The 19252-nt window shown below is 41.6% G+C and overlaps 1 protein-coding gene across 2 annotated transcripts; it reads left to right on the forward strand.

Annotated features, from left to right (window-relative positions):
- The first annotated feature begins 2008 nt into the window (after window positions 1-2008).
- Window positions 2009-18468, forward strand: ZKSCAN1 (zinc finger with KRAB and SCAN domains 1). 2 transcript variants are annotated; one of them, XM_079120169.1, is made up of 6 exons: window positions 2009-2156; window positions 9163-9676; window positions 9996-10149; window positions 12168-12259; window positions 12561-12687; window positions 14807-18468. In XM_079120169.1, exons 2-6 carry the CDS (start codon window positions 9251-9253, stop codon window positions 15691-15693), a joined length of 1686 nt encoding a protein of 561 aa, XP_078976295.1. In that variant the 5' UTR covers window positions 2009-2156; window positions 9163-9250; the 3' UTR covers window positions 15694-18468. The 2 variants fall into 2 exon arrangements, with proteins under 2 accessions (XP_078976295.1, XP_078976296.1); XM_079120170.1 differs by lacking the exons at window positions 12168-12259; window positions 12561-12687.
- Window positions 18469-19252: the final 784 nt, after the last annotated feature.

Below are 19252 nucleotides of genomic sequence, written 5' to 3' on the forward strand. Positions count from 1 at the left end.
TGTCTGCACTCAACAAAACTCCTTTTCCTGAGGCAGGAAAAGGCACAGGCCACTGAAGTCTTTAGGGACGGGCAATCTAAACAGATAAAAAGTTCAGGGTGAAGAAACCTCAGCCTGGTCTCAGTCAAAGTTGTCTGTATGTTTACTCTTCCCATCACTTCATCTTGCCCAATTGCAGTAGGTCACTAAAAAAATACAGAATGAGTGCATGTGTGTATGTGTTTATGTGCCCTATGAAGCACGCCTCTGGTGGTTTGCCAAGTAGTATTATTTATTTATTCTTTTTTGTGTGCATGTGGTGTTGGGAATCCAACCTAGGTCCTTGCTCACACTAGGCAGGCACTCTACTACTAAACCATACCCCCAGCCCTGCTAAGTACTATTTAAAATGTGAAGAATTTTATCTAAAAATCTGAGTTGGTTTTTTTTTTCCTTTGAAAAATATGATGGTAATTCCAAGCTCGTACTCTGCTTGGCAACACTAGTTTGAATGGTGAAGGCCTCCCTCGGCTAGGTCACGTGCTGAACAGATAAACAGTTTCCCACAGTTCCACCTCAGGGAACAAGTGAATTTATTCCAGTCACTGACAGCCTGGTCTCGGTGGGCTTTCAGGGAGGAGGGTGAGGAAGATTGACAAAAAGAATTCACCACTCAGTAGAACAAAAGCTCCAAGAGATTGCTAGGATCCTAGAGGAAAGGAGATGTGAGAAAGGATTTGGAGGAAGCAGAGGCTTGAAAGGAACCAGGGAGGGCCAGCTTTAGAGAACTGACCAGGGATAGATTCCTTATGGTTCAATGTTCACCTTGAAAGAATGTTCAATGCTCACCTTGAGGTTGATTCTAGTTCTGTGTTGTTATAATCTTTCCTGTTTATTCAGAAACCAAAATCTGTTGTGCATGATAACCTAATGTTAGTGGACCTTTCGGGAAACTGGAAAAGGGGCTATTTCAAGCCAGGGGACGCAAAGAAGATGCAGAAAAAATAGCAGGAGAAGCAGCTTCAACCCAGTCAAACTCATGGGTTTTGAACAATATGTAAAATAATATAAATATGTATTTATATTAAGAAAACTCATAGGAAAACAATAAATTAAAGCCATTGTGCTTGTGTTAGGGTGGAGGGATTGTAGGTGATTTTTTTTCTCCATTTTGCAAATTTCCTTTAACAACTCTGTAATTGATTTTTAGTTTTGGAGTATTTTTTATACAGTTTTCTCTCCAAGCAGTAACAATCATGCAACCAAGCAACTCAGTTCAGTCTCTCCCACCAGCTTGTCTTAGAACATAGAGGACAGTCACAACCACTGAAGCCTGTGGTCACCTTTAGACAAGGCAGAATCTTATTCCTGATACACACACACACCACAGAGGTAAAGGTGAGGGCGCTAATTGTTGTAGGTTGAGAAAGCACCTTGAAGGCAAAAGTGTCTGTGATCACTCTGAACACTCCTTTTAAACTGCTATAATGGCATATGCCACCTAAACAAAGTGCAGAACCTTATAACTAGCTTGTTTGTGAAAAGATGTCCTTTGTCCACAGGCCAAGTTTTTGAAAACACCACCCACTCTATTGGCATACCTCTCCAGGGCCCTGAGAGAAGCTATTAGGGAAGCTTCCTGAAACCAGCCACCCCTGGCTTCACTTTGATCTTTCTCTGTCTACACCCTTGCTTCAGTTCCTCTGCCACACACATACAATTACTATTATTGCTTGATAATAACTATAATTACTACAAAGACTACCAGAAATGGAAAAGTCAGGAGAAACTGAATTCTCATATGTTTGAGCTGGAGCATCTTTGTTTCAGGAAAAGCCTGTACGTCTCTCCCATCTGTCCTCACATTAACTAGAAGCAGACAGGCCCAGGGAGTCCCTCTCAACGCTGACAGCTTGACCACTCAGGGTCAAGGGCCAGGTCTAGAGATCCAGGAACCGAGATGCAAAGTCCTCCCGCGCTCCTAGAGCGGACCCGGAAACGCAGCGCAGTCCCGGAAGGCGAGGTGCTGACATACTTCCGGTCTTTGTGACTCATTGTGTCTGTGTGGAGGCGTCGGGAGGGCCTAGGTCGGTGTGCGGTGCCTTTCGGCCGGCCTGAGCCCCAGAGTCAGCTCCCCTTTCTCGCCCGGCACCCCCAGGCCGCTCCCGGGGCACACGGTGAGACTTGGGGCCGGCCTCTGGGGAGGGCGGGCGGGCCGCAGGGGTGTGTACGTGGGGTGGGCGCTCCAGCTGCGGCCCGGGGATCCCCTCCGGCGGCCCCGGCGGAGGGCGAAGCGAGTCCCTGCCCCTGCCTCCTCCCCAGGCCCGGCCTTAGGAAGCGCTGTCTCCCGGGGAGACGCCCCTGCCCCACTCCCGGCGAGGAGGGAGCAAGGGTTTCAGTGACCGGGTCGCTCGGAGACCTGGCGAGAAGCCGTGTGAGGGCCCCTTCCGGACCCCTGTCCCGCAGTGTCGTCATCCTAACTTGACGTTTCTGAGGACGGGGTCCTTAGCGAACTGACCCCTGTCTGATTTTTGACTCTCCCGTCGTCGCCATTTGCTTTGATTCCGGTGAAGGGTTTTGGGGTTGGCTCCCCCCTCCCCCCACGGGTCCTTGAGGACCTTGAGGTGAAAAATGCGGAAGGCCGAGAGCTGGACATGTTTTGAGATGCCGCATGTTTCAGATCACCTGTCCGCCCCCCCCCCCCCCCAATCCCCAACACTGAGCAGTGATTAAAGAGTATTTGAAGCCTGGTGGATAAAGATCTAGTAGCGATTATGGACACCCTGCTCTCTTTTAGCTTTATGGAATGCTTGAAACGCTTTTAAAAATGAGTCGTCGGGAAGTTAGGTGAATTTTTCAGTTCATCCTGCTTGACTTGGAGTGGGTGAGGAGTGAAGAGAATCTGTGGAAATCACACCTGAACCCTTAGGAGACTGATTAGCTGAATGACCTTGGATAAGACAATACATCAGGTCTTAATTTTGTCATCCATAAAATTTGATTTTCTCAAAAGGTTCTTCCAACGTTGAAATGATTTGATTCGGTCAGCCGAATTGAAAAAAAATTAGCTGCAGTTTAGCCTGACACTCCCCCCTCCTTCCTCTCCCTTTCCTGCAGTGCCTTCAGTACACAAAAAGATACTTTCATTATAGAGAGTGGCTGTTACATGGACTGGAACCAAAGAAAGCATTTATTGTACCGGCCAGTGCTAGGCGGATTGGAGGCGGTCAATAAATACTTGTTGAATTGTGGAGAATTCATTGTAACCACATCAAGAAAACACTGTTAATATATATATGCTGGCCAAATGTAGAGAAATAGCTTTATTAGGTAGGGAACCACAGTGAAGATTTGCTCCAGAATGTTTTTCCCACGTATATATTCCTTCTGCATCACTACTCCAAATTCTTGTTCAGAATTTTAGGTAGTTTTTCACCAATCTCAAAATGCAGACAGGGAAACCAGCCACTTAATACTGTCATCTCTTGCTGATTCTCTGCATGACATTTAAAAATTTTCGAGATGCTGGGGATATAGCTTAGTTGGTAGAGTGCCTGCCTCTCAAGCACAAGGCCCTGGGTTCAATCCCCAGCACTGCAAAGAAAAAAAAAAAAATTCAAATATTTTGTTATATCTAACTACAAGTAGATTAATATCATGCTAAATGTTACATTTTCATTCTATGGTAGAATCAGTTCTTTGGATACTAGTTTTCTTTTAAGGGTAGCTTTTTCATATTTTAAAGCATTTGATGTATCTGTTTAAAAAGTGGGGTGGAGGAGCAGTTTATTGAAACTTTGAAGACTATGCCCTGGAAAACATACTGGGCAGTTGAGAAAACAGCCTTTGAAATAAACTGAGCTTGTAACCCAAGACCTTTTTGTCGGAAAATTGTTTATTTTTATCCTTGGTGAAAAGTGGTTGCTGGAGGTAATCTTATCTAAAGTGAACAGTGTGTCAGAACATTTTTCATTTCAGAGAGACTCACTCAAAAGCTAGTTTTCTACTTTTACCCCTCCCACTATTTGACTCATAAGAATACTGAATGCCAGACAAGGCAAATAACTAACCTAAGGATGTGTAATTTATGTGTGGGAGACCACATTCACTTTTTTTGGACTGCTTTAAGATTTCTCCCATTGCTGATCTTTTAAGCAGGCTGAAAATTGGAGTATACAGTTATATCTATTGTTTATTTTTTCTTTTAGTTAAAATTTCTCCAGGGCCTACTAGATACCAGACACTGTTTTAAGTGCTCTCTCTGTTAACTCACTCAATCCTCACAGCTCTATGGGACAAATGCCATTTTTTTATTCCCATTGTACAGGTGAGGAAACTGATGCATAACAAGGTTAACATGCCAAAAATCAACTAGTAAATGGGGAGAACTAACAAACTCTTCCAGGTACCCTATAGAAAAAATTAGAGGACAAGATTGAATGCAGAACAGGCAAAAAAATAGTAATATTGTAGATTCTAGTATAAAAAAAAAAAAAAAAAAAAAAACACCACCACCACTAATGCTTTACAAGGAATCTGGCTAAGTGGCCTAAGTAGGAAATAAACATACTCTTAACAATAGTCTAATTGAGGGGAAAGGCAGGAAAAATCCTAATTCAGAGAAAGAAGCAGAATAAGAAATTACACAGCAAATGCTTGGCGAAGACTTAGGGCCTTTAGAGGCTGAAGAGAAGAGTGTGCTCATGTTATCTGGGGGACTGTTGAGAAAAACTCACCCCTTCCACAGCTGTTGAAGCTCTTCTCTGGCCCAGAGTAGGAGCAGAGAAATATTGAGTGTAAAGACCTGTCCTAATTGGGAACAGAGGGAATGGGATTGTGCCCATTGTCCTTGTCTCTGTCCCTTTGTGTCTCACATCCTCCTCAGAGTCTCTTCCTATTGATTGCCAATGACCCAAGCAGTGTCCTGCTCCATAGCTATTGAAATAGGATAAAACTTTCACAGTAGAGCTTTCTGATAGCTGGTCCATCTACCACATTAGTTCTACCAGGTTATCCCCACTTGCATTTCCAGCTTTGTCCCCTCTTAGGGCCTCAGTCACACAGTGACCCAGGTGAAAAGAGTGAATGGCAGATGAAGCCTATTCCTGAGTAGTCATTCTTCATACCTTCATTGGCTTTCATTTTAGAAAGGATCTATGTACCCAGAAGCCCTTCCTTTCCCCACATGTTAAAATGGTTTGATAGCTTGCACTGAGGAGTCAGACTTAATTTCAAACCCTGTCTCTGCCATTTGCTTGCTGTGCGCCCCAGGTGAGTTATTTAATGTCTATAAACCTCAGTGAGGTGATGATTGTGGCCAGTGCTTAAGACTGTTGTGTAGTCAAGTGAAATGCTTAATGTAAATATCTGGAAAGCACTCAATAATGCTGACTTTTACTATTATAGCTACCAGAAGGTTCTTAAACAGTGATGAGGGGCAAGTGGTATTTTAGCTTGGCTTTGAAGGATACATAGAATTAGAAAAGGTAGAGAGGACTGGAAGGAAATTCCAGCCTTTGAGTATGATTTGAGGAAACAGTGGCTGCCAGAACACAGGGCATCAGCAAGACCTGCTGATTAGACATTTTGTTGGACAGGAAGGGTTCTTGGAGTGGGGAGAATAAGGGGGAATTTGAAATAGCTACTGGAGCACATTGATTATAAAGCTGTAGAGTTCAGAAGAATAATCTGAGAGTAAGGTAGTCAGTGAATTGTGGGAGGTGAGAGAGCAAATGAAGACAAGGAGCCCAAGAAGAGGCTGGACTTGAGACTAGATCAAACAGTAAGTAAAACAGACTTCTCCCTGGTGCTAGGAGACTGGATGCCTGGAAGGAGGGAAGGAATCAAAGGTGCTTCTGAGCCAAATATCTAGTATCTACTAATTGCTATTAATATCACTCATTGCCACATGATAGGCAGTAAGAGGGTAGAGGGGGAACTTGAATAGTAGTTCTTGTTCATCTGTACAACTATACATTCTATAACATCTGTACAGAATTTAAATCACCACATTCTAGGAAATAAATACAAAGATGGCTTAGTTGAGAGATGACAGACAGGAACTGCAGCTCAAATAATGAGAATATAATTGCCATGAAATAGAAACAGTAATAAGGATGTTCAAAGGAGGAAGGTACCTTATTTAATTGGGGTATCAGGAGAGATTTGTGCATCTTGAGCAGTAAAAATTCAACCAATAGAGTTGGTACAGTGAGAGATTGTTTACAGCAGAGGAGTGAAGATGAAAGTTCATGGCCCATGCTTGGGGAGCATTGATGGACCACAGAGGCCAAACCACAGGGAGGTAAACTTGGAAGAGGAGAGTGGAGTGTGTTGTGAATGTGAAAGCTCTTGAACACTGAAATGGTAGCAGTACTACACGGATCTTGGTATATGTGTATTGGAACAGTGAGAAATTGGAGGTAGAGAAGCTATATGGAGCCCAGGTCCTAATCTAGATGAGATAGGGAGCCTGAATTGGGGTGGTAGAAAGTAAATCTGGGAGGCATAGCAAGAGAGTCTGCTTTTCCAGAATGAATTGAAGAAGAAACAAAGGCTTCTGGGAAATATTTTGCCTCCAGCTGGGAATAAGCCAGCCAAAGGAATGATCTTGGGCAACTGCAGTCCCTGCTTCTTACAGAAGCATCGTGTCTATTCTCTATGCTTTAGGACATTTCCTCCTGGAAACTCCTTTCTTATACATCTGTCAGTTCTCAGGGCTCCCCTAGCACTTGTGTTGAACTCTGGGAACATTCTGCTTTTTTATTTGCATAAAAGTTAGAATCATGTTTCTCATCTTTTTATTCCTTTCAGATTTACAGAACCCCTTGCAGATTATTTAGGAAGTAGAATAATTATATCTGTAAGGCCTTTAGAGGGAAAGCTGATCTGGAATTGGAAAACCAACTATTAATTTCAGCAGGCAGGGTGAGGTGCTTAACAAGTCTGAAGGAATCAGCGAGAAGGTCTAGAAGGTGGTTTGTAATAAGATATTTACCAGTTTAAAAGTCACTGAAGAAATTAATTAAGGAAATAAAGATAAGGTAGAAAAGCAGTCCTGTGAAAAATCTGAGATTAAATTAATAATCTTTGTGATTAAAACAGTCATCTCCAAACTTTGCTTGCCATTCAAACTTGTTCCCCCTTATCCTTGAAGAAGACATTCCAAAGATGCCTCAAAACACTGAACCCTATATATGTTGTTGTTTATATGATATGGTCTAATTTATGTTGGGTACAGTAAGATTAATAATGACAAATAGAACAATGTGTTGCAATAAAGATTGTTTTAAACTTAACAAATTGTTTATTTCTGTTAATTTTCCGTCTAAGTTTTCAGACCATGGTTGACTGCGGGTAACTGAAACCCACAGAAAGCAAAACAGCTGCTAAGGGGAACCACCATACATTCCTATCAGTAGAAACTATAAAAATTATATACACGTACTGTTCTATCAATGTTTTGTGTAAGAAAACAAAATATATGAAGTTATGCTATTAAGTTACCCTAAAACAATTTTTGTGTTCCTAATTGTACATAATCCCTTTTCCACCAAAATTCTTAATTATGTTTTAGGGCACGCCATGCCTTTCTGAAAGCCGGGGTTGTAGTTCAGTGGCAGAGTGCTCCCCTAGCATGCTCACGACCCTGTGTTTGATGCTTTGCTAGTATAAAACTGTTTAATTCACTGGGATACAGCAGTTGCATGATCTATTTCTAAAACTTTAATTTGATGCTTAGTCTTGATGGTATGGAGGTAAAAAAAGATGTTTCACAAACATTTATAGAGGTGGAAGAATCCCTTGGCCATTCAGCTCAGTAACATGAACCACCATCCATACTAAATATTTGTCGTTGAAATTCAGAGTGCATTTTTGTTTTCCAACACCTTTACTCATCAGTTTGCAGATTAATCAGAAGGTTGGGCTTTATTTATTTTTTTACAGTCTTAAGTCTATAAGATTTTAAACAGGTCAGAAAGTAGTTCCAAGTTTTTAAAGAATATACAAAGATCTTTTTTTTCAGGGTACTTGGTATCATTTTTGGCAGTTAGAATCACATAATAATGGGAACCTTGTACATCTGTTCCCTTAATTGTTGTTGCTACACTTTTGCTTTTTTTTTTTTAAAGGCCAGCTGCTTTCTCACTCACTGGTGACTTTTTGTTTAGATTGATTTTAGTTTTTACCTCCTACTCTGGTTAACACTTCACTCTCCACAGAAGCTTCAACTGCCATTTTCTTTTGTGTTTGCATCACGAGAATTTCCTCTAATTGTAATCTGCAAGAATCTTTAAAGTTGCTGGTCTCTTTTATGAAGGTGAGGTTAAAGATAGATAGGATAGTGACTGAGATTGTAGCTCAGTGTTGGAGTGCTTGCCTCGCTCATGTGAGGCCTGGGTTCGATCCTCAGCACCACATTAAAAAAATAAATAACAAGTATATTGTGTCCATCTGCAACTGAAAAAAGAAAAAGGATAATCAATTGTATCCCATAAAAGTAATAAAAATCACTAAATGATACATTAGCAAGTCTGGGGCTTCAATTTTTATTTCCTGTTGACTTCAGTGAGTATTCATCTGCTACCAAACAAGTTAATCAAATGTCTGAGACTCAGTTATGTCATCTGTCAAATAGTACTGATAGTTCTGCCTCCTGGCTGGGGTTGTTACAGGAACAAAAGAAGATTGTGCTCACCCTGGTGCTGGGCACCCTGCTAACAGCCCTCTCCAGGCTAAGCACTGTAAATGCAACATTTCATTACCTGCTGGCCACCTGGAGGGAAGTTGCTGTGACTCCCCGGGAACACCCTTGGGGTGGAGGTTGCCTGTTTGAGTTTTCTATTTGTAGACCTTTATGTGTGGAGTGACAGTGGAGACAGTGAGACTCTGTGGGGTTGTTGGTTGGGTTTTTTTTGTTTTGTTTTGTTTTTTAACTAGGGATTGGACCCAGGCCCTTTTTTACCACTGAGTTACATCTGTAGCCCTAAATATTTTTTATCTTGAAACAGGATCTCTTTAGGTTGCTGAGGCTGGCCCTGAGCTCAGTCTCCCAAATTGCTGGGATTACAGGCATGTGCCACAGTGAGATGCCTCAGAGGCATTTTAAGTGCCTTCAAACCTGGTTTGAAGATTAGTACAGGTGTTTTATAAAGGTACTAATAACTTTTTTCACTACTTCAGGAATAGTACAGAAACAAATATAAAGCATCTTCTAGGACAGAAAGGCCACACAGACCCTGTTTGCATCACGCCAGCTCCCTGAGCCTGAATGATGACTGCTGAATCAAGGGAAGCCACGGGTCTGTCTCCACAGGCTGCACAGGAGAAGGATGGGATCGTTATCGTGAAGGTAGAAGAGGAAGATGAGGAAGACCACATGTGGGGGCAGGATTCCAGCCTGCAGGAGACGCCTCCTCCCGACCCAGAGATATTCCGCCAGCGATTCAGGCGCTTTTGTTACCAGAACACTTTTGGGCCTCGAGAGGCTCTAAGTCGACTGAAAGAACTTTGTCATCAGTGGCTGCGACCAGAAATAAACACCAAGGAGCAAATCCTGGAGCTGCTGGTGCTGGAGCAGTTCCTTTCCATTCTGCCTAAGGAGCTTCAAGTCTGGCTGCAGGAGTACCGGCCCGATAGTGGAGAGGAGGCTGTGACCCTTCTGGAAGACTTGGAACTTGATCTGTCAGGACAGCAGGTAAGGTTGGTGTGAGAAGAGGATGGACTTTGGAGTTGGGAGAAGGTCACTGGTTTAATACTCATATTGAGTCTTTGTGGTGATTATTCTATCTGCTCTTCTGGGCTCTTACAAGGTATTTTGTGAGATGGGGGCATAGTTCAACACCCCCCAGAATACACATGTGCTTGGCATTTACAAGGTCCCAGGTTCAGTCCCCAGCACCCCCCAGAACTGTGTATTGACCTTGCATTCACTTATATATTTATGGTCTTTGCTTTAATATTTTCATTCCATTTAAAAAGTGATTTACCCACACGCCCAACCTGATTGTGTGCAGGTCCCAGGTCAAGTTCATGGGCCTGAGATGCTTGCCAGAGGGATGGTACCTCTGGATCCAGTTCAGGAGACCTCAAGCTTTGACCTTCATCAAGAGGCTACCCAGTCCCATTTCAAGCATTCATCTCGGAAACCCCGCCTCTTGCAGTCCCGAGGTAAGAAGTAAGGTTTCATGCAGTGAAAAGAAGCAAATGTTCCAACATGGGATTGCCCTTACTCATGTTGCCAAGTGCCTGGGGAAAGAAGCATCCTTTTTATTGTTATCATGCATAATTGTCATTGTTACTAAATATTAGGAAAATATAACTCAGGTCAATGTCAGGAGTTAAGTGATGTTACCAAAGAGGTAAGTGAACTGTGCATAATGAACTGGACAGACATAACATTATTTATTGAATTGTTAGCTTTCCAGATGTCTGGCAGATTTCTATTTTTTTCACACAGATTTCCAGTCAAATGTTGGGAACAGATGATACATTTTCAGCCTGGATTTTGAAACACTCTTGTGCCTTAAATTATCTTTAGAAGAAACAATCTTTTTTAAAATTCATTTTATTTAAAATATTTAAAGAAACCATATGGCATGACTTTTTTGTTATTTTTGGAAATTTCAAATAGGAAAAAAATTTTTAGCTATGGAAATGAGAAAAAATATCAGTTGAGGATCTTATTTGAAAAAATGTTTCATTTGGTTTTTTTCCTTTGGGAAATATATCTTTATCCAAATGTATAATCAAGTAGGTGTATAGAATATCAGTAAAAATCAATGAAATGTTAAAAGTATAGTCGTTCAAGAAGTTGGATCAAGACACATTGCTTAACCAGTCGGTGTGTGTGATGACATCTAGGGTGGGAAACATTAGATCGTGGAGCTTAAGGAAGTGTTCTGCCTCTCCCATGCCTCCTGGAGGACAGTCAGCAGACACATGCTGGAGAAATCCAGACAGACCCACACACTGATACTGAACTCCTCCACTTCCAGGGCTCATGGTTTGTCTTCACACTCCACAAGCAGAAGTCACAGAGGGTGACTTTAGGAAACTAGAGAGAATATTTGGTCTGAGCACCAGATTGGCACTTCAGGTTGCCAGAGAAGCAGTTTTAGAGACCCAGTTATACAGTTGTTACTTAGTAAATTATTCTTGAAAGACTTGAGACATACATTTATTCTCAATTTCCCCTTTGTCTGTTCTTCTTTCAGTGTTTCTTTATTCTTAGAAGGTTTCAGTGCTAGATTCTTGATTTTTTTTTGTATACTTTGCTTTAGCTCTTCTTATTTTTTTTATAATAGGAAATAATTACAAGGTTTAGTAATTCAATTTAAGTTTTTTCTCTAATCAATACCTTTGCAGCTCAGTACCATCTTCTACCAGTAACATTTTCAGTAATACTTGGCAAGGGGAGGAAGGCGGGAGCTTAATGTTAATTTTATTATTTAAATTTTTTTCTGATTCTTATACATTGCAGCTAATGTGATCATATGATGTATTATGGATGTCTTTTAGTATGTGTGTTATCCCATACCTCTGTACATTCATAAATGTCTCATCAGCATTTGAACCATGTATATATTTTATTTAAAAAACTTGATTATGGCCAAGTATGAGAGAAAAGTAGAGGGACAAAAGTGGCAAAAACTTACCTAGAGGTAAGAAGACTCCCATCTTACCTTACTTTTTCAGATATACTACAAAAGATTTTAAAACTGTGTTGCATTTTTCACAAATGTAAGCACAAATGGTATTCTAATATCCTGGTGCTGCTTCTTGGGCTAGAGGAAAGTGTAAGTCAGATTTGAAAGATGATTGGAATGTTACCCATTCTTTAGCTAAGACTAGGATCTTCCCTGGGTTCTAGACCTTGTTCTCCCATTCCTGAGTGACATTAGAAAAGTCAGTTCACCCTCTCCAGGCCTCAATTTCCCCCTTTTTAAAGTGAAAGTGTTGGCCCAGGTGATTTTAAGGAGACTTTTATGACTCCTTGTGACTCTTAAGAGTAGAGGTCTCAGGAAACTCAGGTCCTGCTTTCTCTCATTTATGTTCTCTGGAGCTCTCTACTCAGTAGTTAAACATGGAACAGTGAACATGCTAGTGCAGAAGTGAGAGCGCCTCAGGCCATCAAGGGAGGCTCATAACAGAGCTGATTTACTCACAGCTCCTTTCTCCTCCCTCAGCTCTCCCTGCCACTCACGTTCCTGCCCCTCATCACGAGGGGAGTCCCAGAGACCAGGCGATGGCATCTGCACTATTGACGGCAGATTCCCAGGTGAGCTGTGGGCCCCTCTGCCCTCCTGAGTCCCCATATCTGCTTCCTCTCCTGGAACTCCACTTGCAGTTTCCACCCAGGCAGTCACTCTTGATGCCCTACCACAGAGAAGTCCCACTATCCCTCTTTGTTAGTGTCTTACTGCCACAAATCCCCTCAAGTACACAAAGCTGTGCTCCTGTGTTCTTCATCAGCATCCTGTAGAGATGAAATCAACTCTGTCCCTGACTCTAGGTATGGGCAATGGGACTGTCCCTGAGTTTTGGGGGAACTCAGTGTGGGGAATCTCCTATTATTTCAGGCAATGGTGAAGATCGAGGACATGGCCGTGTCCCTCATCCTGGAGGAATGGGGATGTCAGAACCTGGCTCGGAGGAATCTCAATAGGGACAGCAGGCAGGAGAATTATGGGAACGTGTTTTCCCAGGGTAAGACTGATGCAGGATTCTTATCTGATAAGATTGTTTTGCTTCTCTATTAGTTGTGGGAACTCTCTGATGTATTCAGTTGAGTGTTCACAAGGATTTTCAGGCTACTGACCATCTTTGTTCAGAACAGGCAGGAAGAACCTTTTTGCTCATTGAACTTCAAAAGCATAGTACTGTGACTCCTTGATTCCCAGTGGATTTTTTTGCTTCTAGGTATTTTTTGCTCTTTGAAATCAGAAATTAACTCTTGAGCTCTGAGCCTCACCTCTTCAACCACTCACTTACTTGAGAGAATTCTGTTCCATTCCCTGGGGACCTCACTTTAGGTGCCTCTGTCAGGAGACTATCTTTTTCCTAGTAGAAATGACCAAGTAACTGATTATCAGTCTAATCTCAGCCCATTGTCCTGGCACCCTGTCCCTGAACCTACCAGACACCCTTCCATGGGCTTCTGTCTTCTTTCGTTCTGTGAGAGTGTTGCTCAGAGACAACTTTACATTATTCCATGAACTTGTACCTAAACCTCCCTGGGGATCAAGTTCCCAGTTTCCAAAATAAATGGTGGTGTTCCACAAAGAGCTCTGAGTCCTAGTGTGTAGTGAATGAAGAAGTTCAACAGGTATCAGTCAGATAAGACAAGGTGATCCAGTTGGCAACCATTCATATATTGGTCTCTGCTACATCTTAACCCCTGGGAGACAGTGCCACCAAGGAGCCCTCAGATATGTACTATAATAGGGATGCTCACAGCAAGACTTTATCTTGGGAGGACAGGAGTATTGAGCAAAGGGTGAATGTAGAGAAAGAACATTACTAACTAAACTCAGGTTTTGTTTAAAACCATAGGTATATGTGGACTTTGTAGTTTCTAGGTACCTGCTCTTCATTCTAGATGGAAATTAAGCCAAAGAACTGATCAAGAACTAAGTTGTTACTTGCTCTGATAACTTCAAAAACAAAATTTTAGGAACATTCTGGGAACTGGCCAGACGGTGAATGATGTTGGTTTGGAAATTAAAAGGTAGACCAAGTTCCTGATCTTGTAATTAGTTCTGTATTTATAGTGATTTCATCACTAAAGTCAGAGGCTGAATATTATTTAGCTCTCCCCTCATTGCATTCAGGGGCCTGTTATGGTCACATAGACCCTTAAAGCCAAATAAAGATAGAATAGAGGTATTTGGGGGGGTTTCCCAGGCATATGTAAACAGAACATATTTGTTAAACAGTTTTCAGTCTTCTAAAAGCAACATGACACAGAGTATATAAATGTACAATAAAAATTAAACTTCAGTGTTTTATTATACTTAATTACTAAAATAAAGGGTTTAGCTCTACATTTGAAAAATTTTGTTGTCTTATATCATCTTCGTGGCTGTTCAGAATTGTCTTCATTTGCTTTTCAATTATTCTCAGTTGTCAGTTGGTGAACATTTTTTTAAATTCTGTTACTAGCAAATGCCCCCACTACTCTTCACTCAACTCTGTTACTAGAGCACAGCCAACTCTGTGCTGCTCCTCTGGTATAGAGAGACAGTTCACTATGTCTGAAGAGCCCTGTGACCTGCCAGCTTCTGAGTTACTGTGCCTGTTAACCACCACCGTGTTGAGAAAATGCCAACAGAACTGGAGGAGTATTTGCTTTTCTTTCTTTCATTATGTTCCTTTCTGCTAATATTTTCTAGAAAAACCTGTGATTTCTGTTTTTTTAAGCATACAAATATTTGCTGGAAATGAAACATTAGTTTTAAAATATGTATTCCTTCATCAAATAGTAGAATCATGACCTCCAGAGTCCTTTAATTCCTTACCTCATCCTTAACTATTTCTCTTCCCTCTACCCATTCCCCACTGTGCCTGTTTATTTCACATTCCCTCATTCTCTCTGTTATTTATTCTTATTTCCTCTTCTTTCCACTCCTTGCCTGCCCTCTCATTTTCCAGCTCTACTTATTGCCCCAATTTTTCCCTTTGTTTTTCTTTTTATCCTTGATTATTAATACTATGTATGCAGTCATTTTTCAGGCATATAGAAGGCTCCTGGAAAGTAATGTCACTTGATTAACCTATGTATTCAAAAGGAAAAGGTGCTATTTGTATTTTCTCTTTATCGTGTCAGGTTGTGAAACCAGGAGTGAGAACAAGGAGTCAACCTCAAAGGCTGAAGTCACCGAAGACTCAGCGTCACATGGAGAGAAAGCAGGAAGATTTCAGAAAGAGTTTGGAGAGAAACGTGAACAGCAGGGCAGAGAAAGGCAGCAGAGAAACCCTGAGGAGAAAACTGGAAAAGAGAAGAGAGAGTCAGGTCCAGCTACAGCCCGGGAAAGAAAACCTACCGCGGGAGAGAGAGGTCCGAGGGAGAAGGGAAAAGGGTTGGGAAGAAGCTTCAGTCTGAGTTCAAACTTTAACACCCCTGAGGAGGTTCCGACAGGAGCGAAGTCTCACAGATGTGATGAATGTGGTAAATGCTTCACAAGAAGTTCAAGCCTTATCCGCCATAAAATCATCCACACTGGAGAGAAGCCCTATGAATGTAGTGAGTGTGGGAAAGCCTTCAGTCTCAACTCAAACCTTGTCCTGCATCAGCGAATCCACACCGGAGAGAAGCCTCATGAATGTAACGAGTGCGGCAAGGCCTTCAGTCACAGTTCGAATCTCATTCTGCACCAGCGCATTCACTCTGGAGAGAAGCCCTATGAATGTAACGAGTGTGGGAAGGCCTTCAGCCAGAGTTCAGACCTCACCAAGCACCAGAGGATCCACACAGGAGAGAAACCCTATGAATGTAGTGAGTGTGGGAAAGCTTTCAACCGAAACTCGTACCTTATTTTGCATCGGAGAATCCACACCCGTGAAAAGCCCTACAAGTGCACTAAGTGTGGCAAGGCCTTCACCCGGAGCTCGACCCTCACTCTGCATCACAGAATCCATGCCAGAGAGCGAGCCTTGGAGTACAGCCCAGCCTCCTTGGATGCATTTGGAGCATTTCTCAAAAGTTGTGTGTAAAGCAAGAGTTTGTCATCAAGCCATTTCCCCCTTTTGTTTCTAACATTATTTCAGAGATACGTGCCCACAGAGGGGAAAGAAAACAGCCTCAACAGATTTTTTAAAAATCATGATTAAGGATCCTTACAGTTACATCAGCAGTGTTCTGCCTTTGTGTTGTCTGTGGGCATGTAATTCTTCCACACAGCCCCTGCAGGGAAAGTTGGTCAGATGGGTAATCCATACAATATTTCCACATAAGATAAAAGCACACACACAGGAAAATGTCAAGCTTTTCAGTAATGAGGATACCTTTGACTCGCAGCAACCACAGCGTATGATTTGAAAGAACAAGATTGGCTTTGTGAACAAGCTTCTGAAATTAAGAAGCCACTTGCTGCAAACAAACCCTCCCTGGCCAATGTCTTGCTTATTTCTCAAAAAAGAGGGACAGTTAAAACAGAAACTACATTGGGACATGCTGCTCAAGCTAGTTATATATCCCATAAGTTATATATCTGATCACTGGTAGCCTACCAAAGCTATAGAAATCTAGGACTGTGCTGATCAGTATCAAACCAAAGATTTCTATCTCTTCCTGAAAGAGAGGGTACGTGCACCAGTCTACAGTTCCAAAGGACTGCAACAAATGTAGATGGTTCTATCCTCATCACTGAGATCAATTCTCCTGAAACAGCAACAATTCAAAACACTTCTCTGAAGTCCCTAAAGCACTCTAGCACTCCTAAATGCATTTCTCCACAAGTTAGCACTTGATTGTATACTGTCTTTTAAGCCTTCATTGTTTCATATATGGAATTTTTTTTCATCCCCCAAAAGAGATGCTTCGGTTGTCAAAGGATATAGTTATTTTCCTGACAGCACGGAACTGTACCTAGTCCTAAGCCCATAAAGAGGCACTCCTTCTGTCTTACATCTGACTTCTAACAGGACTTTCGCATTTGTGATAAAGCCCTGTGAATCATGAGTACCTGAAATATGGTAGCATGGCCCAACTTTTACAGAGGACCTTCAGAGCCACCAGGCATGCTAAAACCTCTAAGGTCAATGCTATTTTTGTCCTAAACATAAACCAAGGCACTGATTAGCTGCCTGCATTGACTCTTTCTAAACATGAACCGGTGAAGGAAGGAATGTCAGAAATGACTACATTGTCATCACCTTAAGGAAGGAAAATGTGAACACTTGACTAGGGTCATTTTTTGACATCTTTCCATGGCAAAGATCTTAGCCAGAATTCTCTTCAGTAGCTGCTGAACAGTGATGATTTGGGCACTTTCTGAATCATTTGTAACAAGATATTATAGTTCAGAAGATGTGGTTACTTTTCAGAAAAAGAAGTCTTATAGGGAGCATTTTTTCCCACACTTTTCCAGAAACTTTGCAAAAGAACTTACCATGATTAGCTGGCAATTATGAAAGGTAGTTTATTGCTCCGAGCAGTTCGCCAATATACTAAGATGGTTTATTACATCGTAGTCATAGTGCACGGTATCTTTTCTGTTACTCATCACTAAAGACTAAAGTGAGTTTATGAAACTGTAATCTCCATCTGTGCAGTTCAGTGCAGGTGGCTCCCTAGAAGCTACTGATGGAGACTGTTTCACATACACAGGGGACCCAAATATCTTGGACTCTGAAGGTATCAGGGTGTGGTTAGAGATGGCTCTGTTGTGCAATGAGAGCATTCAGATGGCCATGGATAGCCCTGCAGAAAACTAGAAACGTAGGCTAAAAAACCTGAAGACCATCAGCATGAACACCCTGTAACAGGAAAACCCCACTTCAGTTTGAGATGTTCTCTTGAGAAACAACTAAAACTAGCATCTTTCAGTCATTTGCTGACCAGCAGCAAAAGTCTGTGAGACAGCATGGTGGTCCCAGTGAGGTGGAGGCCTGTATGGGCTCAGCTCCAGACCAAACTAGAGTTCTGCACAGCAGTCATTCTTTGGTCTCTCTTTGGGTTTATTACTTGGACTAATCACAGCTTCTCTGTAGCTTCTAAGCAGCTTCTTCAGTGTTGTCTGGGGAGACCACATAAAATAAGTCAGCGAATTACCAGAATATTCCTATCCATCCAGCTTAAAAACAAGATATTCCAGAAGAGTATCTCTAATTCACTTTCTGTAGTGAAGTGAAAGTAGAAATGCTTTAATATTTTTTTCTCAAAGAATGAGTCTCAATGATGGTTGCCTAGAAAATTGCTGGTGCTTTTGAGAGGACTTTTGTCTCCTAAAAACTGAAAGCAAAGCAAAGTGCAGAATTCCAGGCACCCATTTCAAACTCTGCCTTTGTTCTGAAGAGGGGAAGGACTTTTGGTCAGTTTCACATTGGCTTCTCCCCTGCTTCCCCTACAAGCTGCTTGGTTGGCAAAATTCAGCCATCATTTTGGGGCTTCATTTTTAAGTGAAATTTAAATATGACCTGTGCCACTTCATTTGGCTCCCATTTTATCAGGATGTTCTGCTGACTGTTGGATAGCTACTGGGGTTGCTTCAGTTGTTTGGCAGATGCACTCTTGGAGGCAGCAATTTGAAGATGTGTTTCCCGAGAACAGGCTACAGCTGGTTATTAAAACCATTTGCTTTGCATTCATTTATCAGATGCTCAGTGCAGAGTGTCATTGGCCATGTTCACAAACTCTGGCAACATCTAATTAGTGCTCAGGATAGACATTCAAAAGTTCCTGACTGGCTGAAGTCTGTTAACAGTTGAAGCACCCTATAGCTGACCATTAGCATACTAGTTGACCTAATGGAGTTATTTTGAAGTTTTTTAAAAAATAACACCTTAACCTTGCCAGGAAGAGAAGTAAAATTGTTCAGGTTGTGGGTATTTGTACTCCAGTCTGGCAGGCAAGGCTAACTTGAAAATATAGATATGTGAGACATCTTGGTATTTAAGGCACTTAATATTAAATCATAAAGATGAAACTTTGTGTGGAGAGAGTGACATGTTTGATACATGGGACAATTCACATATACATCAGAGAATTTATTCCAGAGAGGAACCTTAGCATCAGAAAGCTTACACTGTAAATAAACTTTATTAACCTTTTATGTGAGGAAGATGTTCATGTGTAGCACTCATTGCTTTGAACAGAAAATGAATTCCCTCCGTATGTCCCAATCATGTGATTCAGTTCAGAAACACTGCAGAAGGAGCTCATTCTTAACTCCACAGGATCCACAGAAGAAAAAATGTGGGGAAATGCTAAAGAAATAGCAAAATGTACAGCTTACAGAAATTGTTAATGTTGGGTACTTCTATACATTTTGTATGGCCATAATGTTGCTGTGTGTTTTGTACCTGGACCCCTGTTGTTCTGTACATTCCCTTGTAAACAGATGATGTATTTTATTTTAATTTGACAGAGCACATCACTCCAAAAGAGTGAAGTTTTGGAGTGAGTGGTGAAGAGATCCATGTTATGGACAAAAGTCTGTTTCCAGAACTGAGGAGTGGGAGAACAAAGGGGGAAAGACCTTCATAGTTTGATGCTTATTGACTCAAGAGATCAGTAAATCATGACAGGCTAATAGGGAACTAAAAGGAAACA

The sequence above is a fragment of the Sciurus vulgaris genome (genome assembly GCF_902686455.1).
Source record: "Sciurus vulgaris genome assembly, chromosome: 18".
NCBI lineage: Eukaryota > Metazoa > Chordata > Mammalia > Rodentia > Sciuridae > Sciurus > Sciurus vulgaris.